This window comes from Arachis stenosperma, chromosome 3, assembly GCF_014773155.1.
Source record: "Arachis stenosperma cultivar V10309 chromosome 3, arast.V10309.gnm1.PFL2, whole genome shotgun sequence".
In the NCBI taxonomy this organism is placed as follows: Eukaryota; Viridiplantae; Streptophyta; class Magnoliopsida; order Fabales; family Fabaceae; genus Arachis; species Arachis stenosperma.
The window spans coordinates 137,140,850-137,165,011 of record NC_080379.1 but is presented as its reverse complement, the minus strand read 5'-3'; the positions used below and the strand labels follow the sequence as shown (position 1 = coordinate 137,165,011).

The 24,162-nt window shown below is 36.8% G+C and overlaps 1 protein-coding gene across 1 annotated transcript; it reads left to right on the top strand.

Moving 5' to 3' along the window:
• The first annotated feature begins 755 nt into the window (after positions 1-755).
• LOC130966744 (CBS domain-containing protein CBSCBSPB1-like) lies at positions 756-4,077 on the top strand. Its single transcript, XM_057891570.1, has 14 exons — positions 756-880; positions 954-1,113; positions 1,206-1,338; positions 1,450-1,620; positions 1,751-1,832; positions 1,956-2,069; positions 2,156-2,222; positions 2,346-2,451; positions 2,668-2,735; positions 3,053-3,168; positions 3,268-3,404; positions 3,530-3,618; positions 3,708-3,797; positions 3,898-4,077. Exons 1-14 carry the CDS (start codon positions 756-758, stop codon positions 4,075-4,077), a joined length of 1,638 nt encoding a protein of 545 aa, XP_057747553.1.
• The last annotated feature ends 20,085 nt before the right edge of the window (positions 4,078-24,162 follow it).

The window sequence follows — 24,162 nt, the reverse complement described above, 5'->3', positions numbered from 1 at the left end:
TTGACAGCGCTGAAGTTGGATGGGGAGGTAGGAAACGACGGCGCAATTAGAATTTGGGGAGTGGTAGTGCTGTTGTAAAAAGATTAAGAAGTAGATAGTTAAAGTGTAAAGGGTGAAAATAAAATTTTTAAGAGAATAATTGGGGATGAATTTTGTTTTTTCACTTTTTATTTATCAAAAATGCAGTGAACTATTTATATTATTTACAATTTTTGTTGTTTAGCTAACGAAATTGTTGCTCTAATTATTCATTCATTTTGCTAACAGATATACTTTGTGCAGGGTAGGTATTTATTAGGTGCTAATTCAATGCTTTTGTTCAAAACTTCTAATAATAGTATATGTTCATTATTATTTTTAATTTAAATTTTAAAAAAGTTAATAAAATGTAAATTAATGTTACCTGCGTTATTAAAATGGAATAAAATAGACAAAGCAGAGTGAGTTTAGTTGTGTTATGTGTGTATGTTACTACCATTTTAGCGCAAGGGGATGAATGCAAATTTGGAGGGCTCACATTTGAGAGTAATACGTGTAGAGTCCAGCGTAGTTCGTGTGTCCTACAAAGCGGGAGCAAGTCATTTATCGTATTGGCGCCATGGGAATAGCCTTCAACGTCTCCTCTCCCATCTTTCTCTTTGTCTTGTTATTATTTTTGGTCATCAACTTTTCCTTCTCAATCAATCGTTTTAATTTCTCCTTCGCGGGCTGGTCCTCGGGAATCTCATTTCCCGGCCACCGCTCATCCAACCAACATGGCAAATCACGGTCGAAGGAGTGTGTCATTGACCAATAGTCCCTCGCGCCCTAAGAAGAAGAAAAACTTCTCTTCCGAGCTTTCATCCCCTGATATTCGAAAATCCTTTACCCCTCAACGCACGTATGTTCTCTATCTCTCTAATTGTTCTTTCACTTTTCACCTTGTTCTATCTAATTGTTTGTGATTGGAACAGGGGAGAGAGAACTGTGAGGTCATTAAGACTTTCAAGAGCATTGACAGTGCCTGACTCAACAAGTATTTCTGAAGCATGTCGTCGTATGGCTGCTCGCAAAGTCGATTCTCTTTTACTAACCGATTCGAATGCTTTGCTCTGTGGAATCCTGACGGACAAGGTATATATGACGTGGAACTCTCTGGATCTTATTTCTATTGTGCAAGAACTTAACTAATTCATGAAGTTCATTCCTCTAATAACTTGATGAAGGATATAGCTACAAGAGTCATTGCGCGCGAGGTTAATCTTGAAGACACACCCGTTTCCAAGGTTATGACAAGGAATCCAGTATTTGTCCTTTCCGATACTCTTGCTGTGGAAGCACTCCAAAAGATGGTTCAAGGTTGGTATATATATATATATATATATATATATTCATTTTTCATGTAGTATCATGTGTTACGTTGCAGGGTCTTTCATATAATCTTGTATGTATGTATATATATGCCATCAGGAAAATTCAGGCATTTACCTGTGGTGGAAAATGGAGAAGTTGTTGCCATACTTGACATAGCAAAGTGTTTGTATGATGCCATTGCGCGCCTTGAAAGGGCAGCTGAGAAAGGAAAGGCAATTGCAGCGGCTGTTGAAGGTATCGAAAAACATTGGGGACCATCTGCTTCTGGTTTGTAGAGTATCTTCATTAATTAATCAATTAGTTTTATGATTTCTTATTAATTAGGGAACTCATCATTGGACAAAATTAACTATTCCATTATCTGTTTCATGCTAATTTGATTTATGCCTTAATGCAGGCTCCAATTCCTCATTCTTGGAGACTCTTCGGGACCAGATATTCAAGCCTTCTTTGTCTACGATCATTCCTGAGAAATCAAAGTAGGTAATTACTTTTAGATGTTTGAATTGAATAACCTGGCCTTTTATTTGTTTGTATTTTTAATTTGGAGTTATTACCTACCGGCAATCCAAGTTAATGTTGCAGATTCTGGAACCTTTCAGGGTTATAACAGTTTCACCAACGGACACAGTTTTGGCAACAACAAAGAAGATGCTTGAACTTCGTGTCAGTTGTGCTGTTGTCATGGTTGATGACAAACCTTGTGGTATCCTCACGTAAGTATTTAATTGTAGCCAGTTTATTTATTCTCTGAATTCTCATACCTTATTGGTGGACTATATAATATGCCTACTAATTTCAGTTCAAAGGATATCTTGATGCGAGTAATAGCGCAAAACCTTCCTGCATCAACAACTCTTGTTGAGAAGGTACATCACGGTCTATCTAGTCACATATATTTAGGACCATTTTCCCTACCATGTAATATGTAATAATCATATAATTGTCCTTCTCTTCTTTTAATTTCCTTTTTCTCTTCTATTTGATGACAGGCCATGACTCCAAATCCAGAATGTGCAAAAGTTGATACACCGATTGTTGATGCACTTCACACCATGCAAGATGGAAAATTTTTACATCTTCCAGTGCTTGATAAAGGTAATGTAGTAATTCATGAGTTGGATGTACAAGGTAAACGGAAATGTTTGATAACAAAAAAATTAGCCAAAAATAGTCCGAACTTACCTTATTTAGCATTCATTAATTGTTGAAGTTCTGGTTATTTTTTTGTCTTCCTAATATTACTGTTAAATAAACTAGTTGAGAATTGGTTCTAACATTGTTATTTTTCTGATTTGGTTGGTTAAAAAGCAGATGGCACTGTTGTTGCCATGCTTGATGTGATACATATTGCTCATGCTGCTATTGCAACAGCTGGTCAGGTGTGCTTCTTGTCAATAAGGCTTGTACTTTTCTATCGTTTATGTGATTCTCTAGATGTTTTTAAGTAGTAGTTGAGGATGAACTGATAAATATCGATATCTTATATATTAATGAGAATGAAGTAGCTACAGAGACATTTTTGTCTTAAAATTTGCAAAAAGCTTAGCTTGTTGCTTCATATATTATCATCTATTATTTTCTTAAGCTTCTCAGAATCTAGCAATCTGATCACTAGCAACAAGACATTAAGCATGTTTCTATTATTATTATTTTTAGAAAAAAATTTCTAATGGAAGGATAATTTTCTCTTCTTAAGGTTGGAAATACTGCCAATTTGAACACTGAAGCTGCCGACTCCATGATACAAAAGTTTTGGGATTCGGCCATATCCTTAAGTAGTCCAAATGATGATGACGACGACGATTCACGAAGGTGCCACTTATCTTCTATCTGCATTTAATAAAATAAACTCGTATCTTCTTCGTAGTGTATATGTATTTATATATGCATACATCTTTAATGGGATGCCAGTGATAGTTCCTTGAAAATTGCTCCTGAGGGAAGAGAAATAGGGAGAACCACTCCTTTTAATGCAGCAAGCATGCTGCAGCAAGCATTTTCTTTCAAAGTACAAGATAGAAAAGGCAGACTTCATAGATTCACATGTGGTATGTCAACTATATATATAGTAGCTGATCCCATATGTCAAATCAAAGTTAGCCTTTATTATATATATGTATAACCTTATCAGTTGATGAGTGTGTTTTTGCTGTATGCATGGATGTTTAATTAGATACTCGGAGCTTGACAGATGTTATAGCTTCCATTTCTCAGAAAGTTGATAATGATATTGACTCTGATAATAACCTGCCCCAGATTATGGTATGCTTAAAGATATCCAAATTTATGCTGATACATAACATCAAGTTAGTGTTACATAGTTTCATCGTTTCCCTAACTTTTTCTCGTAGTATGAAGACGAAGAGCATGATAAAATTGTACTAGCTTCAGACAGTGATCTTGCTGCAGCTGTGGAACACGCAAAGGCAGCTGGTTTAAAGGTATATTGCTTCATGTATATATTCAAAGTTGCAATATGATATCTATTATTTGTATTTGTCTCAAAATTAAGTTCGAGTTGAATTTGGAATGGTATTGTAGGGATTAAGATTGCATTTAGAGTACTCGGGGCAAAATGATAACCAAAGAAACTCTAGCAAGGAGAGTTTGTTGGCATACACAAACACAAGTTTAATGTGGCCCTCAACATATAGTGTGGTTGCAGCTGGAGCTGTAATCGTTGCTGGCTTAAGTCTATTAGCATTCTTCAGGCGAAGGTGATGATGATAAATAGGAACATACCACTAACCACTTTTCTCATTTGGGGGTAGTGGCCAAAAGCTGGAGTTACTTTTATTTGAACTTCAGAGAGGCACTTTTTACTCATGCCAATCTGGAGGACTGACAATGCAACACTGTACTACATAACTTCATAGACAAACAAATTTCAAGCAATTCCAATATTGTTTAGAAATTACAATGCCTCATCTCCAACATGCAGCTAGGGACCAAACCACATTGATTAAATGGTCAAATCAATTAAAGCGGACTAATTATGCCAAATGTTTAATTTCTGAAATCAATTATGATTCTTAAACTTATATTTTTTGTATCAAAATATAGATACTAAAATTTTAATCATTCATCTTGTAATTTATAGAGATTCAATCTTCATACAAAATAAATGATTAAGATCTTCCTATATAAATAAAGTGACACCCACACTTCAACTTTTATATTTTATCTCAAATTATAAATAATACATTTTGTATGCTATGATGTATAGTATTGTATTGTATTTTTTATTGTTAAATTGAAAAGTTTTAGATATTAGATATCATGACTTTCAGTTTGTTTCTTTCCTGGTTTACTTTGGTAAACATTACTCTCTCAAATTAATTTCTAATTTCACGAAGCAACTTTCTGGCAAACTTTTTGTTTAACATACTATTTTGCTTGGATTTTTTTTTTAATTTCAACACTAGGTGTCGACCAAGTTTGTATCAAGATCTCAATTTGGGGAGCAGATAGACTCCTCTCGAAGAGTTTGACCCAGAGAATTACTGACTGCAAGCGTCAAAACTTTGCACAGAATGAAATGAAACTGAATAACTTCATTGATACAGGCATAATTTTACCAACAGAGTTTTCAAAGCATTTGTATTAAAACAAGATCAATCGTAAGATTTAAGCAATAACAAATACTTGAAATAATGTTGGAAAATAACTGAACAAATTAAAGAACAACCTTACAAAAACTAAGAGACAAGTTAAAATCAAAATGCAGAATAAGTAAAATGGCTTCAAACATTCACGTGCACTTGTACTCTATTACTTTACTGCATCAATGTGCCTAAAAATCTTTAGAGTTTCAATGTGATTTTTGTGAGTCGTGGAATAGAAATCTCCTGTCAAACCTCAGCTTCTTCTGTTTATAAAGGAATTTCTTACTTCATTTGTGGCTCTGTTGCAGTTACGTGAATCTATGTTCACGTTTAACCGCATAATTTTAATTATGATCCTTTATTTTTACATTCGACTACTCTTACAATTCTTATATTCTTCTAAGTGTTTGCTTCACTTTCATTTACCTTAATCCTCTGGAAGATTTTTGATATCAATCCTTGTTCTAACTTTTATGCAATAACTTTTCTCACATTCGAAACAACTTTTTTCTAGTATGACCCACCACCTTAGTCAAATTATCCCTTTAAGTCACCATTACAGTTATGGAATCAAAGTACAAAATTTTCTATACGTGTAGAAAATGCATTGACACGATCCGAAATGGTACAATCCTGCAGAGGACGTTGTAGGCTTTTTTTCTGATTTAATTACTATTCTCTCATTTACTAAAGTCTATTATACATTATTCATTTTTACAATTAAAATATGTCATATATCATTTTTTTGTTATAATTAAAATCAAATATTTTTTTTAAATTAAAGAGTTCTATTCTTTTCACTCTTTTCTTGACCTTTTTTTATTGAAATAAATACAGAAAAACTATTATTTCCCTAAATATGCATGAATCAAAACCTTTTTCAAAATACGTAACACCAAATCATGGGAAGCACCCACGAATTGAAAATAGCCTCCATCTCAACGCATACGAAATGTAGCAACTAAGTTGTAATAATCTGGAAGTATGAGTCCTCCACCACTATTTTTACGTAGTGATTCATCTGTAATATTGACCATCCACCACCATTTTAAAATAATGTTTCATCTGAAATCACCTACTGCATATGTTCCTTCAAGTTATTTTTTTTAATCATTTTATCACTATATTTTTATTATTAAATTTGTATGTGACATTGAGTGTAGTATGAAATCTCAGTTTTAATTTTATTTTTTCATATGTGATTTTATTTTTATAGTTTGCTATTATTTTTGTAGTTAGTTATAGCAAGTTATTGACCTCAATAAAGGAGGAGAGAGTTTTAATAGGAGTAAAAAAAATAAGAAATAGAAACAAAATATACATTGACATACATTTCACATTTGTTTTTTATTTTCACCTACTATATCATATACATTAAAACAGCAAACAGTAACTACACAATAATTTCTTTGGTATTGCCATCAAGATTATTGTGAATTGAAATTTTATTATTATTCACCACATACAAGAACACCATTTTCTAATGATATTACGTAAGAAGAACCAATTGCCTAAAAAATGGAACTAATAAGAGAGGAAATAAACAATCAATTGCCTACACGATTGTAATTTTAGTGGTTAGGTTATATAAATCCTAACCTTCAATATTAAAAAATATTTGTTATCATCGTTATTTTAATATCTATTTTATTGTCTAAAAAAATTGCATTTTTTTGAGTTATTTATCCAAACGTTACAACTTTAAAATACGTACTTCTATAACTAAAAATCCAAATACAAAATAACTTATTTATAAGCTGCTACTAATAAAAGTCCTTATACTTAAGCTCTTTTTCTAAAAGAACTTATTTAAGTTGTTTACCCAAACTGGGCATTAGTTGTTAATTATTAGAACTTTCTACATTCGAGATCCCAGCCACGCACTTAATTAATTAAATTATGTAATTTTTGATCCACCGAATATGCTATAGTTTAATTAAGTAAATTAAATCACCATTTTGATAACTTAATACATTGGTTTGTTAAAGATTGATCATTTCTTTGTCGTAGGATTTTTGACTCCGTAAAGATTAATTTTGTTTGATGAGTACATCTAAAATGCGGGATATTTTTTAACAAACTATTTTTTTTCTATTTAAAATACCGGTTTTAATTAAATTAAAACGAGAAAGCCCATTTCGTGAGTGCCAGAATTGAAATGGCACCAATTCGTGTGTGCCGCCATTGACATGTCCATTTCGTGGATGCATCTATGGAATGACCCATTTCGCGTCTGCTAAGGCTGGGTTGATAGTCAACGCTTCCTCTGCCGTGCATGCCACCATATCGTGGGAGCCAGCGTTGAGATGGAGGCTATTTCTAGTTCGTGGGTGCTTTCCATGATTTGGTGCTGTGCATTTTGAAAAAAGTTTTGATCCATGCGTATTTTGGGAAATAAAAATTTTTCTGTATTTATTTCAATAAAAAAACCCTTTTTTTTTTCTCTATTTCTCATTTTTTTACCCATTTTATCTCTCTTATATATCATCATTAATGATAAATTATAAATTTGACAATTAAAATATATAATATGATATTTTTAATTATAATTAAAATATAATTAAATTAAAATTAAAATATTAAAATTAAAATTAAAATATAACTATATTATATTACTAATTTAACAATCAAAATATATCACATGACTCTTTCATTAAAACTGGGATGAAATATTTCTTTCCAAAATTAATAAACTCCCTTCCTTCATCCTCTTATCTACTTCTCTCCCTTTCTCTATTTCTCACTACCATTCTCAATCTATATATAACTTATCATTTATATTTTATATTACTAATTTGAAAAATTAAAATGTGTCACAAGATATTCTTTCATTACAATTAAAATAATTTTTTTTTTAAATTAACAAACTCTCTCTCTTTTCTCTCTCATTTTCTATCTCTCTCTACCTTTCTATTCTATAAAACATAAAATTAATAAAATAATATAATTCAAATAAATTTATACAATTATAAAAAATACATTAAATGTATAATTAAAAAATAATCCTGTAATATTATTCACATAAAAATATATTTTTATTATAATCATATTTTTTTAGTTTTTTTGTTTAATTTTAAATTTTTATCTCTTATCTTTTTAATTTATATTTTTATTTTCTTCTATTATTTATTATTACATATAATTTAGAGAGAATATTAATGTTGTGTTAATAATTAGAATTAATATTTAATTATTTAAAAAAATTAATTTTATAACTATTAATATAAATTTATTATACTAATATATAATTATATTTTTATATATAGAGAGAAAAATATTATTTTTAAATAACAAGTATGAAATTAATTATTTTTATTTGTGCAACAGACTTAATACCTAATTAAATATTAAAATATACACATTAAATTCTTTCAAGTTTTAGATATTGAATATTAAAATTTATTATTAATAAAAAAAAAACTCTTTCATATAAAAATAATAACTAAAAATTTTATTATTTAATTTTTTTATTTACAAAAATTTTGTTCTTTTTAGTCAAGAAAGACTTTATCCTCTATTACCTTTTTGTAAAAGTAGTTTAATTATATAAATATTTTTATTATAATTTATAATGTCAAAATAAAACTACCATACATTTAAAAAATTTATATTCTTGTAATAATATTATGAAATAAATACTAGTAACTATCAAATTTAATTTAGTGTGTTTAATTAAAGTAGTTATTATCATGCCTAAAATTATTGATGGACGGCAGCAACCAGGCATTTTTTTTGGGGGGAACCAAAGTAGTAATTATTTGTTTTAGCTGGTATAAAATTGTCGCCCAACCTTTTTATTTTAAATGACAAATTTAATTTTTTATGCAGTGTAAAATAATTTTATACGTATATTTAATTATTAATGTTATATTAATAAAAATAATTACTTTTTATATTGATTATGTAAATAATCATTTAAAAAAAATAAATCTAATTGTACGATTATGTAAAATAAAATAATATATTAAAATTAAACTCTTTAAATGATTTACTACTATTTTATTATAAAAAATAGAAAAAATAAAAGAAAGATATTTTATCTTCTTTTTTATTTTTAAAACAATCAAAGGCTTCATATTTACTTAACTAATAGCACTATAACAAAAATAACTACATCAATTCATGTATAGTTAATTAATAATTATTTTCTACGTACAAGTTATTTTTTGATATAAGTCTCTACAAGTCATTTATATTCACGCGCGTACGTTCTTCTCTTTTGTTATCGTCGTCACCAACACCACCACCACCTCCTCCTCCTCCTCTTCCTCCTTTTTTCATTGGAATTTTTTCTCTTCCTTCCTTTTCTTCCTTCTCCTCCATCATTAATTATATCGTTGTTGAAGATAATGAATAATTCAAGTTCAGATTGTCAATTGAACCAGAACGAAATTAATTATTATTTTGAATCCAATCAGAGGTGTGGTTCGAATCTAGTTAATTTTTTTGTTAGTAGTTTATGATTCTGTAAATGAACAATGTTTCATTGTTGATGGTTTGAATTGAATGTAATGTAAAAGTTCTGCATTAAAAAAAATATTTTTCTGTATTTACAGCAAATTTGGGTGTAACACGAAGATATTTTAGTGAATTGTTTAAGAATTTTCTATGGATGTGTGCTGATAAGTTCTGCATAATTCAAAACTCTTCTTCTCGCTCCTTCTCATCTTCTGCTGCTTCTTTTTTTTTTTCTTTTTCATCATCATCATCATCATCATCATCATCATCTTCTTCTTCTTCTTCTTCTTCTTTTTTCTTATTCATCTTTTTTTCTTGTTTTATCTTCTCAAGTTTCTTCTTGTTTTACTCCTTTAACAAGAATAAAAACAAAAAAGCCAAACAAAGAAGAAGAAGAGACATATAATACTGCAAAATTACTTGGAAGAGGATGAACTTACATTTATTCAATTAAAAGAAAGAAAGAAATAAGGAAAAAAGTAGAAAAAATATGCAGCATTAGAGAAAATATTTTTTTATATTTGCAGTAAATTTGAGTGTAACACGAAGATATTTGGGTGTAACACGAAGATATTTTAGTGTATTGTTTAAGAATTTTCAGTGTATGTGTGCTGATATATTCTGCATAATTTAAAACTCTTCCTCTTCTCCTCCTCATCTTCTGCTGCTGCTTCTTCTTTTTTTTTATCATCATCACTGGTGCGATAATTTAACAACCACAGACTAACTAGCAAGTGCACCAGGTCGTACTAAGTAATACCTCAAGTGAGTGAAGGTCGATCCCACGAAGATTGATGGATCAAGCAACAATAATTGAGTGATAGACTTAGTCAGGCAAACAGAAAGTAATGTTTGGGCAATATAAAAGACATTAAACAATATAAAGAATATTGAAGGAAGGCAAGTAAATAAATTGGGAATAAAATATGGAGAAAATAGTTAAGGTTTCAGAGTTATATATTTTTCCGGATTAACTTTTCTTACTAACTATTTTAATCATGTAGTATTTAATTTATGGCAAACTATATGTGATTAGACCCTAATTCCTTAGACCTTTCTAGTCTCCTCTAAAATTCATTAACTGCCAATTCCTTGGTCAATTAATTCCAATTAGAAGCTGCATGATCAAATTCCAATTTATATGCCACAAAAACTCTAATTACCCAAAAATAAAAGGATTATATGTCACGTATCCCGTTAAATCCAGATAATTAAAATTTAGGAGAATATATTTTCAAGCTGTTGTTCAAGTAAAGAGCTTTTCCAGGTTTTACAAGAACTCAAATAGAAAAAGGGTCATGCTTCCGTTCCACCCAAATTCATAAGATGAAGAGCAAAAATAATTCTTAAATTATAAATCCATATATGAATTAAAACAGAAAAAATAATAAAATCAATCCATACAAATAGACAGAGCTCTTAACCTTAATAGTAGAGGTTTAGTTGCTCATGGAATGCGAAATGTAAATTTGTATAGAATTTCTTAATGGAATCTCCCTCTTGGAACTTCCTCAATAGAAGAGAAGTCTCCCCTTTTTATAACTAATCCTAATTAATTTTAAATCTAATTTCTAAAATTAAAATAATATCTTTTTCTATTTTAAAATCAAATTTGAATTTAAATTAGAATTAACTAACTACTCTGCGTCTTGTAACGTGGGGATCACTTGGCTTCACTGGATCCGCACCTAACTTGGGTGCTAAAATGGGGCCCAGAAATCACCTCCAGCATTTTCTGCGTTTTCTGCACGTGGCGCATGTCACGCGTACGCGTCAGTCACGCGTACGCGTCGATGGTCTTTTTTCGCAAGTCACGCGGACGCGTCGGTCACACGCACGCATCGCTGTGCAATTCTTCAAATCACGCGTACGCGTCAGTCACGCGTACGCGTCGCTCCTTGCTGTCATCTCCTTTGATTCTTGTGCTGCAGAAACTCCACCAAATCCAGCCGAATGTTACCTAAAATAAACAAAATTGCAAAAGACTCAAAGTAACATCCATATTGGCTAAAAGATAATTAATTCTTTATTAAACTCAATAAATTAGATGCAAATTCACTAGGAAAAATAGAAAAGATGCTTACGCATCACAACACCAAACGAATTGTTGCTTGTCCTCAAGCAACCAAAACTAATATAAGCTTAGGATGTGAATTTGCATGAGAATGAGAATTCGATTAAGCTCATGAATAGTTTTGGCATCTCACTCTCCTTTGAATCAGAAGAATGTTACTATTATCTGAAATTAGAATCCGGATAATATTATGAATTCTCTGATCTTTTGTAATTCAATTTAATCCTTGAACACAGTAATTTTTCTTTGGTGCTTTACACCTTGAGTCTAGCCGTGACTTTAAATATTTTGTCTCAAGCTTTACTTGACACAGGAACATCACAAGCACTTTGGAAAACTCTCTTTAAGTTCTAAATATTTTATTTTATTTTATTTTATTTTATTTTATTTTTTTCCTTTTTATTTTTATTATCTCCAGACAGTGGTGCTCAAAGCCTTTGGCGTACTCTGCAATTGATCTCGACTCTAAATGCTTTGTCTCAAGGATTACTTGACACAAGAACACCACAAGCATGTGACTAGGGAAATAACTCTTTGAGCTTTTAATCATGTCTGACCTCCCTAGTCATTGATGCTCAGAGCCTTGGACCTTGCTTTTATTTTTCTTTTGCTGTTTCTTTTGCTTCAAGGATGAAATCATAATAATTCTCTAAATTTTCTGTCCCTTGTACATCAACATTCTTTGATTCAAATTTAAAAATATGCACTGTTCATGTCATGCATTCAAAATTATAATTAATACCACCACATCTAAGTAAATAAGACTATTCTTCAATATAAACTCACTTTCTCATGCAATACATCAATTCTGTATTTTTTATTTGAATTCAAGCTCAGTGAGTAATACATGAGACATCTTTTTGGAATTAAAGCAATTAAGAAAAAACTAAACTAGACCTAGGATTCTAACTAATAGAGGATCATACAACAAATAAAGAAAAATAGCATAAAACCGGAACATAACATAGAAAAAGAGGGGAGGAATATAGAATGAAATAAACTCAACCACCTTAGTTATCCTAGTGGTCATTTTATTCTTTAGGTTGTGCTCCTCCGTGAAGATGATTCGCCTCCCTTTTGGTGTCGTGGGAATAAACAGAAAACCCTTAAGTGAAGCGTCATTCAACACCAAACTTAAAGGTTTGCTTGTCCTCAAGCAAAGAAGAATTGAAAATAGAAAGAGACAAATATTATGATGAAAGAAAAAGAAAAGGATAAAAGAACAAGAGAGAATTAGGATTGGGAGAGGGGGAAAGAAAATTAAAATTGGGCGGCGAACTAGTGTAGTTGTGCGGTGCAAGCGATGCGTACGCGTGCAGCACGCGTACGCGTACGCATGGGTCGCAGAATTTTTCTTAATGACGCGTAAGCGTCAGACACGCGTACGCGTGCCCTTAGTTTTGTGCGATTCACGCGAAGCCAGCCGCGCGCACGCACAACTCTCTGTTCGCGTGGCTTGGGCACCACTATTTTCATACGACGCGTGCGTGTCATGCACACGCACGCGTAGATGGCCATCTGTGAAAATGACGCGCACGCGTCAGGGACGCGTGCACGTGAACAAGTTTTGTGCTTCTAGCACACTTCCAGCCCCAAACCAGCACAACTCTCTACCCAAACACATATTTACGTCGAATTTTAAGGTTACGCGTACGCGTCACGCGTGGATGGCGAAAAGTGCAAACGACGCACACGTGTGGGTTACGCGTACGCGTGATGCGGCTTGTGCTTCCAGCATGATTCCAGCGCTACTCCCGCTCAACTCTCTGTCAAATTTTATTTTTCACGTACATGCATATGACGCGTACGCGTCAGCGACGCTTGCGCTTCATGTGCTCCTCTTATCTCTTTTTTTATCCGGTTCCTATTCTAAAATAGCTGCATGATCAGAAAATTAGTAAGAACTCAATAAAAATAAAATAAGTTAGAAAACTACTACGACGAAAAATAACTAAGAATGAAAAGGAGCGATCATACCATGGTAGGTTGTCTCCCACCAAGCACTTTTAGTTAAAGTCCTTAAGTTGGACATGTGGTGAGCTCCTTGTCATGGTGGCTTGTGCCTGTACTGATCCAGGAATTTCCACCAATGTTTGTAATTCCAATGTTGGTAGCTTTCTTCTAATTCAATCTCTTCTTCATTGCTTACCAAGGGCATGGGAGGTTGTGCATCTTCCTCTTCTTCCATATGTGAGGGTGGAAAGTTCTCAAATTCACTGGAGTATAAACTCCTTTGATTGGTTTCCTCACTTTCTTTCATAGGATCTTGCATTGTATCTCTTGGGAAGGAATTTACTCGTTCCTCTTCCTGGTTCTTGATCATTATCTGCACATATTTTTCTACATTTTTGACACTTGTCTTTATATCATGTAGGCATTCTTTCATGAGAAACTCAAGATCTGATGGTATTTGAGATGAATAAGGAGATGGTGGCTCTTGATATGCATAAGAAGGAGAAGATGGTTCTTGATAAGTATAAAAAGAGGATTGTAACACCCTACCATACAGAGTCTTATGCTTAAGTCATAATTCAGAGATGGCAAGGTATTACGACCTCTAAAGTAAAAATTTAGTACGTATAGTAGTATGAATGATTGATTATAACTAGGAGCCTTTGTAGAAAAAGGGGTAAACAAAAACCGCAACTCAAAAGCGCAACACTCCGATCGTTAATGTAACGAACAAGGATAAACCAATGCGAGATTATGTATATACAAAGGAGTGTCAAAAACAGGATTATCAAGACTCAAAATCCGGCTGCGAAGATAACCGGTCCGAGCATAGTAATATATACATATGATAAAAATAAGGAAAACCCCAAAGGAACACAAATACATAAAACCTATTCTCCAAAATCTCCCATAAGAGGAGTCATCACAGTTTGTATTATTTAATGGAGATAAAAGTATCTAAGCAAAACATATAAACTAAACAGAGTCCCCAAGAACAAGGAATCTTCGCAAATCTAGAAGCCCCCAGCATGCTTCAGCGAAAAACCACACGTCCTGCATCTGAAAACCACAAAATCCGCATGGGTGAGAACCAGAGGTCCCCAGCATGGTAACAGCTTCCACATATATAATACATAATAATAGAGAAAAGCCAAAGGCAATCCTAGAACTTCCTCCAGATAATTCAAAGCTTATAAACAAGCTAAACCATATAAGGGCATCTGACTAAAGATTCTTCAGTCTAACTAATACTTTCCTTTCCAATTCCTTCAAACCTCCCAACCACCAGCAGGAGTATAATGTAGCAAACACAGTTATATCAGATAAGAAATATACAATTAGGAACAAGTAAGACATTTAGACAATTAGCAAGTAATATGCAGTCAAATAGGCAATCTCAAACAATTCATGTAGTATGCATATGATGAATGCCTGTTCCTAGTGGCTGATGATATCATCTGTCGGTTATAGAGCCAACCCGACAAGTCCTGGTAGCTAACCATTGGACTGTCCCTCTGTCACGCATCCCCAACTCGAGTTATACTCGTTATAAACTTGATCATAATCATGATCTATATCCATCACCCTCACTGGTGAATATTTACGGGGGCGAGCTCATCCGGGTCTTTCACAGTGCCCGGCCACACTTATGACATAGGGTCAAAAGAGCTTCGAGTCTCAACCTGGAGCACGTGGTGGCTAGCCACTGCTTCCTCCCAGGGAAACTCTCATCTCCAACAGTGGAAGTGCAACATTCACAATTCATTCAACAGCATATATGCATTTGTACATGGCCATAATCATGGCTCCGCCGTAACACGGCAATAATCTAGCTTTCCGCGCCTCACGGTTAAATCCATAACCAGCCCAATGGCATCACGGTTAAATCCATAACCAGCCATCTCATTAACAAATACGGCCTTTCGGCCCATGGCATAACAAGCACTTCCACCACCATCCTCCGCATCTCACATAATCATGCTTGATCCTCAACGATCATTCATTTTTCCCTTGCTTCACTCGCAAGTTACCACATTCACTAGCCTTTCTTCTTATAGCTAGACATATCATAATGATTTAAGATATAAGTGGTGAGATCGGAGGCTTAGAAGTATGAGATTTGGCTTTTAAAACTCAAAAATCAACTTTGGGATGAAAAAGGGCCACGCGTACGCGCACTCCACGCGCCCGCGTGAATGGCCTCAAAACTCATCGACGCGCAAGCGTTATGCACGCTAACGCGTGGATTAAAAATTTGCCAATCAACGCGCACGCGTCAACCACGCGTACGCGTGGGTGCTCTCGTACCCCAGGCACAAAGCTGGCACGGTTCTGGCACAACTCTCTGGAAAATGGCTGGGCATTAGGTGCAGCACCATCGGCGTGCCCGCGCACACCACGCGCACGCGTGGATGGCGTTTTCTGGAAGATCGGCGCGTACGCGCCAAGTGCGCCCACGCGCAAGGTGTCATTTTGCTAAAAATTTTCTAAGTTAAAAGCTGCAGAATTCACAGATTTAAACCCCGATCTTCCAACGGACATAACTTCCTCATTTTAAATCGTTTTTCACCCGTTCTTCGAACGGCATGGACATCCCGGATCCAATTTCATTTCTAAACAGATTTGGTACAAAACGGAGATTCATAGTCCAAGTTATGTCCCGCCAAAGTGTGCCCAAAAACCATATTTTCATACAAAACCACAAAGTGCCATTTTCAAAACAAGCCATTTCCAACTCTTTTCTAAACCAATCAAAACATGCCAATTTCATCCCTTTTCTTTGAAATCAATCAAAATATATCAAATTCAACATCAAGCCTCCTCAACTCACACATTGACACATTACCACAATTTACCAAAATCACTATCTCATCATTTTACCCCACTTCACCCAAGTGGCTCAAACTCAAACACATTAACATATCATATACTATTCCTCATGCCAATTCTCAACAACACCAATTCCAATAAATCATTATTGTACACAATCAACATCATACTCACCATCAACATGGTTCAACCCACAATTCAACCATAACCAATCATCAAGCATATATCACAACATGCATATTTCTCATACATCATACCACCAAGGCATCAATAATCATCATCACATATATATGACCACATCATATATCTCAATCATTCAACAACATCAACAATTCAATGCCTATCTTAGGGCCTCTAGCCTAAGTATTTCCTACCACATTACGTATTAGATACGGGAAACCGAAACCATACCTTAGCCGATTTCCCAAGCTCAACCGGAGCACTTCCAAATCACTTATCCACAAGCTCTCAAGGCCTCAAAACCTCCAAGAACAGATTTTTCACCACCAAATCCCTTCTTAAGCTTTCAAAATCACCAATCAAGCTCCAATATTCACATATACACAACCTAAGCCACAATCATCATACCCATACACAACGTCTCAATACCCAAAAATCATAAAATCACAAATTACACTAGAGTTGAGAATCTTACCACACCCAAGGTCCAAGGAGACAAGATTAACCTTCTCCTTCAAGAGGGTTGGGTCCTATAACATCAAAGAGCCCAAAATCTCAACATTTTTGCTCATAAAACTCGAAAACAAGGCTGAAATTTCGATGAGAAAAACGTGGCTTACCTCAAGATTAATTATATGGGTTTTGTAGAGCTCTCCACGGTGAGCGCGTGGCTGCAAACGGAGCGGCAATCGGAGCTCTAGATCAAAAGTTATGGTGGTTTGAAGATCAAGTGAGAGATAGAAGTTGAGAGAGTGTTCTTCCTCCCCTTTCTTCAATTTCAGCGTGTTTGAGCGTGTTGTGAGGAGAGAGAGTGCTGAAAACTAGGGTTTTGGTTTAGTTATGTTGGGCCAAGGGCCCACTTTGGGTCCGGTTGGCCCGGTTTGGCCCGTTCGGTCCAATCTTGGTCCGAATTCCATAAAATTGGTACCGAAATTCTCGTCTCAATCTCCTCTATCACATTTAGCCATAAAAATCACATTTTAGGCTTTCTAGAATAAATCCTCATTTATGGGTTAATTAGCCGTTAATTAACCGGGTTTTACATTCTACCCACCTAATTGGGAATTTTGCCCACAAAATTCAAATGCAATTACTTGAGAATAAATGCGGATAGTCTGTTCGCATCTCCGACTCAAGTTCCCAAGTATGTTCCTCAACACCGCCTCGACTCCATGCCACTTTGACTAATGAAACCTCTTTTCCACGCAACCGTTTGATACTAGTATCATCAATTCTGACTGGAGCCACTGGAAGCGTCAAATCTTCCCTTAACTGAACCGACTCAGGTTCTAACACATGGCTAGCATTAGGAGTGTACTTCCGAAGCTGCGACACGTGAAACACGTCATGCAGGTTCGAAAGATGAGGTGGTAGAGCCATCCGATACGCCACCGGTCCAATCCTCTCCAGGATCTGAAATGGACCAATGTATCGAGGATTCAACTTCTTTGCTTTAATCGCCCTACCTACTCCCGTAGTCGGAGTAACCTTAAGAAAAACATGGTCTCCTTCCTCAAATTCTAAGGGCTTTCGCCTCTAATCGGCGTAACTCTTTTGACGACTCTGCGCCGTAAGCATCCTATCTCGGATTTTCTTGACTTGCTCAGTGGTCTCAGCTATCATTTCTGGTCCCAACAAGCTTTTCTCTCCAGCTTCATACCAACATAGCGGAGATTGACATTTCCTCCCATACAAGGCCTCATACGGTGCCATTCCGATGCTCGCATAATAACTATTATTGTATGCAAACTCCACCAATGGCATATACCGATCCCAACTCGCCGGTTGGTCCAAAACACAAGCTCTCAACATATCCTCCAGTGTTTGGATTGTCCTCTCGGATTGACCATCTGTTTGAGGATGGTAAGCCGTGCTCAAACTTAATCGGGTTCCAAAAGCTTTCTGAAATGCTCCCCAAAACCTTGAAGTGAAACGAGGATCTCTATCAGAGATTATAGTAGCAAGTACACCATGAAGTCTCACAATCTCCTTTATGTATAACCGTGCTAGCTCCTCAAGGGTGTAAGTCATACGAATGGGCAAAAAGTGAGCTGACTTCATCAGTCGGTCCACAATCACCCAAATAGCATCAAAACCAGCCCTAGTCCTTGGCAATCCTGACACAAAGTCCATTGCAATACTTTCCCACTTCCATTGTGGAATTTCTAAAGGTTGCAACATCCTGGAAGGTCTTTGATGTTCAATCTTTACCTTTTGACAAGTTAAGCACTTTGAAACATATTCTGCCACATCATTCTTCATACCCAGCCACCAAAATATCACCTTTAAATCATGGTACATCTTAGTACTTCCCGGGTGAATGGAGAATCCGCTTTTGTGTGCCTCCTTTACGATATCTTGCCTCAAAGTGCCAACATCCGGCACAATGATCCTACCCTTGAATCTCCATAACCCATCTTTTTCTTCCGACACTCTCCACTGTTTTCCTTGCTCAATGGCCGGTAACACTTTCCATAACGCTTCATCATTTTGATGAGCCTTTAGGAGTTCGGACTTAAAGTCACTTGAGATTTCTAATCTGCTCAAACACAAAGTTCCGGATACTTCTCGAGCACCAATTTTCAGACTCTCGAATCCCTTGAGCAACTTCTCCTCTTGAAGCATCATCCAAGCCGCATATAATGACTTCCGACTTAATGCATCTGCCACTACGTTCGCCTTTCCCGGATGGTAATGCAACTCAAAGTCGTAATCCTTCAATAATTCCATCCACCTTCTCTGCCTCATATTAAGCTCTTTCTGATCAAAGAGGTACTTCAAGCTCTTATGATCGGAGAAAACTTGGAACTTAACCCCATAGAGATAATGCCTCCACACCTTCAAGGCAAACACAACCGCAGCGAGTTCCAAATCGTGCGTAGGGTAACTGACTTCATGAGGTCTCAACTGTCGTGAGGCGTACGCCACCACATTATGATGCTGCATCAGCACGCACCCTAAACCCTTTAATGAGGCATCACAATACACCTCAAATGGCTCATTCGGCTCAGGTAACACTAACACAGGTGCAGTGGTCAACTTTTTCTTCAATGTCTGAAAGCTCTCCTCGCACTCAGGAGTCCAAACAAACGGAGTGTCTTTGCGGGTTAACTTTGTCATTGGCAAGGCTATCTGTGAAAAACCCTTGATAAACCTTCGGTAATAGCCAGCTAAACCCAGAAAACTCCTTATCTTTGTTACGGTGGTTGGTTGCTTCCAATCCATCACAGCCTCCACCTTAGTTGGATCTACGGCTATTCCCTTCTTACTCACCACATGGCCCAAAAACTTCACCTCACTCTTCCAAAACTCACACTTAGACAGTTTTGCATAGAGTTTCTTCTCCTTTAGAATCTGCAACACGGTCCTCAAGTGTTCCGCATGCTCTTCTTCAGTCTTGGAATAAATTAGTATGTCATCAACGAAGACAACAATGAATTTATCCAGAAACGGACAGAAAACTCTATTCATGTAATCCATGAATACCGCAGGAGCGTTCGTCAACCCAAAAGACATCACGGTGTACTCATAATGACCATAACGAGTTCTGAAAGCGGTCTTAGGGATATCCTCACCCCTCACCCTTATCTGGTGATAACCGGATCGCAAATCGATCTTGGAGAAAACTCCAGCTCCTTGTAACTGATCCATGAGATCATCAATTCTCGGCAATGGGTACTTGTTCTTTATTGTAACCTTGTTCAGCTGCCTGTAATCCACACAGAGCCACATACTCCCATCCTTCTTCTTTACCAGTAACACTGGAGCTCCCCACGGAGAGACACTTGGTCGTATAAAATTCTTTCCCAACAAATTCTCTAACTGAGACTTTAGCTCGTTCATCTCTAACGGTGACATCCTATAAGGAGCACTTGAGATTGGCCCCACCCCGGGCACCAATTCAATAGCAAACTCAACCTCTCGGTTAGGTGGAAACTCATCAATATCATCGGGAAACACTTCCGAAAACTCACACACAACCGGAATCTGTTCCAACCTTTGATCATCACCGGAAACGCCCGCAGTTAACAACAGGATACCCTGACATTCGATTCCAGAACAGTTCACCATCATCGAATTCAAGTAATAATTATTCACCACGACCGGCCCTTCTGTATCTTCCGGTATAAAGTACACCGACTTTGTAGAACAATCAAGCAAGACATGGTTCTTAGATAACCAATCCAATCCCAAGATAAGATCAAGACCGATCATCGGCAAGCAGACTAAATTATGAACAAAATCACGCTGCTTGAACCTAAAGGAAACTTCCGGGCATCCTAGCCTAGTTACCGTGGCTTCATGGGTAGCATTGTACACTCTTAGATCATAACCTAAGGTTACAATCTTCAATCCTAACTCATGGGCTTTCTCAAATGCAATGAATGAATGTGATGCTCCCGAATCAAATAAAGCATTTAAAGTTTGACCAGCCATTTCACAGTTACCTCTAATAAGTGTCTCGGATCCCTCGGCACCTATAGCTGAAGTGGTGAACACCCGACCAGTCTGTTGTGCCTTCCCAGTACCTTGTTTCTGCTTCTCCGGGCAATTTGCGGCTTTATGCCCCGCCTTTCCACAACTGTAGCATAAACCCCATCCGGCCTTGCATGGTGCTCCCGGATGGTGACTTCCACACCTAGTACAAGCTTGATCATTCTGAGGCTGCTTCCCAAACTTCTTTCCTTGAAAATTGTTGTTGTTGTTGGGCCTCCTAAAAGAGCTTCCCCTCTTGAAAGACGGACCTCTAGGTGCAAAGCTCTTCCCTCGGTTCTGTGGGAATGATCCTTTGTGACTCCCTTTCTTAGCGGTTGCCCTTTTCACATACTCTTCAGCAACCCTACACTTGTTCACCAATTCGGAGAAAGTCCTAATCTCCATTGGCCCTACTGAACTGAAGATATCACTCCGGAGTCCTCCTTCATACTTAACACACTTCCATTTCTCATATTCCACCGGAGTCCCTTGGCACATACGAGAGAACCTGAACAGCTCCTCAAACTTGTCAGTATACTCTGATATGGACATAGTACCCTGCTTTAGCTGCAGTAACTCAAGTTCCTTAGCCGTCCTAGCAGAAGTCGGAAAGTACTTCTTATAGAACTCCTCTTGAAAGACATTCCAAGTGATATAGTCATCACCCTGCTGCAGAAGACGTCGGATGCCTTGCCACCAATGCGACGCTTCACCTGTCAGCATATAGGTAGCAAACTCGACACACTGTCCTTCAGGTACACTTGTGCTTGCAGTGCTCGCTCTATAGCCTGAAACCAGTATCAGCCTCAGTCGGGCTAGAAGTCCCCTGAACTTAGGCGGATTAACCTTCAAAAGTTTGCCAGTGTCATCGGGCCCTGAACTCCACCTCCATCATTACCATGGTTGTTCATCGTTGACCAAGAGCCTCAGCAGTGGCTTGCATAGCAGCAGCCATGTTCCACGAGGCCATCTGGTTCCTATACACACCAAACAATCGATATTAAGTTGATCAGTCTCAATATCGGAAGTCTAGTGCTTCAAAGTCCCAAATGCATGCTCATGAACGTTTATGCCAATTATATCAAGCAGATATACTAATAGCACATAACACACATACAGAGAATGCACAGAAGCATAGTCAGTCCATCCTCAGGCTCTACAGGAACGAACTGCTCTGATACCCATAATGTAACATCCTACCATACAGAGTCTTATGCTTAAGTCATAATTCAGAGATGGCAAGGTATTACGACCTCTAAAATAAAAATTTAGTACGTATAGTAGTATGAATGATTGATATAACTAGGAGCCTTTGTAGAAAAGGGGTAAACAAATACCGCAACTCAAAGCAACACTCCGATCGTTAATGTAACGAACAAGGATAAACCAACGCGAGATTATATATACAAGGAGTGTCAAAAACGGGATTATCAAGACTCAAAATCCGGCTGCGAAGAACCGGTCCGAGCATAGTAATATACATATGATAAAATAAGGAAAACCCCAAAGGAAACCCAAAGGAACACAAATACATAAAACCTATTCTCCAAAACCAAAGGAACACAAATACATAAAACCTATTCTCCAAAATCTCCCATAAGAGGAGTCATCACAGTTTGTATTATTTAATGGAGATAAAAGTATCTAAGCAAAACATATAAACTAAACAGAGTCCCCAAGAACAAGGAATCTTCGCAAATCTAGAAGCCCCCAGCATGCTTCAGCGGGAAACCACACGTCCTGCATCTGAAAACCACAAAATCTGCATGGGTGAGAATCAGAGGTCCCCAGCATGGTAACAGCTTCCACATATATAATACATAATAATAGAGGAAAGCCAAAGGCAATCCTAGAACTTCCTCCAGATAATTCAAAGCTTATAAACAAGCTAAACCATATAAGGGCATCTGACTAAAGATTCTTCAGTCTAACTAATACTTCCCTTTCCAATTTCTTCAAACCTCCCAACCACCAGCAGGAGTATAATGTAGCAAACACAGTTATATCAGACAAGAAATATACAATTAGGAACAAGTAAGACATTTAGACAATTAGCAAGTAATATGCAGTCAAATAGGCAATCTCAAACAATTCATGTAGTATGCATATGATGAATGCTGTTCCTAGTGGCTGATGATATCATCTGTCGGTATAGAGCCAACCCGACAAGTCCTGGTAGCTAACCATTGGACTGTCCCTCTGTCACGCATCCCAACTCGAGTTATACTCGTTATAAACTTGATCATAATCATGATCTATATCATCACCCTCACTGGTGAATATTTACGGGGGCGAGCTCATCCGGGTCTTTCACAGTGCCCGGCCACACTTATGACATAGGGTCAAAAGAGCTTCGAGTCTCAACCTGGAGCACGTGGTGGCTAGCCACTGCTTCCTCCCAGGGAAACTCTCATCTCCAACAGTGGAAGTGCAACATTCACAATTCATTCAACAGCATATGCATTTGTACATGGCATAATCATGGCTCCGCTGTAACACGGCAATAATCTAGCCTTCCGGCTCACGGTTAAATCCATAACCAGCCCATTGGCATCACGGTTAAATCCATAACCAGCCCATTAGCATCACGGTTAAATCCATAACCAGCCATCTCATTAACAAATACGGCCTTTCGGCCCATGGCATAACAAGCACTTCCACCACCATCCTCCGCATCTCACATAATCATGCTTGATCCTCAATGATCATTCATTTTTCCCTTGCTTCACTCGCAAGTTACCACATTCACTAGCCTTTCTTCTCATAGCTTGACATATCATAATGATTTAAGATATAAGTGGTGAGATCGGAGGCATAGAAGTATGAGATTTGGCTTTTAAAACTCAAAAATCAACTTTGGGATGAAAAAGGGCCACGCGTACGCGCACTCCACGCGCCCGCGTGAATGGCCTCAAAACTCATCGACGCGCAAGCGTCATGCACGCTAACGCGTGGATTAAAAATTTGCCAATCAACGCGCACGCGTCAACCACGCGTACGCGTGGGTGCTCTCGTGCCCCAGGCACAAAGCTGGCACGGTTATGGCACAACTCTCTGGAAAATGGCTGGGCATTGGGTGCAGCACCATCGGCGCTCCCGCGCACACCACGCGCACGCGTGGATGGCGTTTTCTGGAAGATCGGCGCGTACGCGCCAACTGCGCCCACGCGCAAGGGGTCATTCTGCTAAAAATTTTCTAAGTTAAAAGCTGCAGAATTCACAGATTTAAAC

What these genes read in the sequence shown, in the direction of transcription:
- LOC130966744 (XM_057891570.1), top strand. Translation starts at nt 756, where the DNA reads ATGGCAAATCACGGTCGAAGGAGTGTGTCATTGACCAATAGTCCCTCG. An exon ending in TCCTTTACCCCTCAACGCAC is followed by an intron (nt 881 to 953) that starts GTATGTTCTCTA and finishes TGATTGGAACAG; the next exon opens with GGGAGAGAGAACTGTGAGGT. An exon ending in GACGACGACGATTCACGAAG is followed by an intron (nt 3,169 to 3,267) that starts GTGCCACTTATC and finishes ATGGGATGCCAG; the next exon opens with TGATAGTTCCTTGAAAATTG.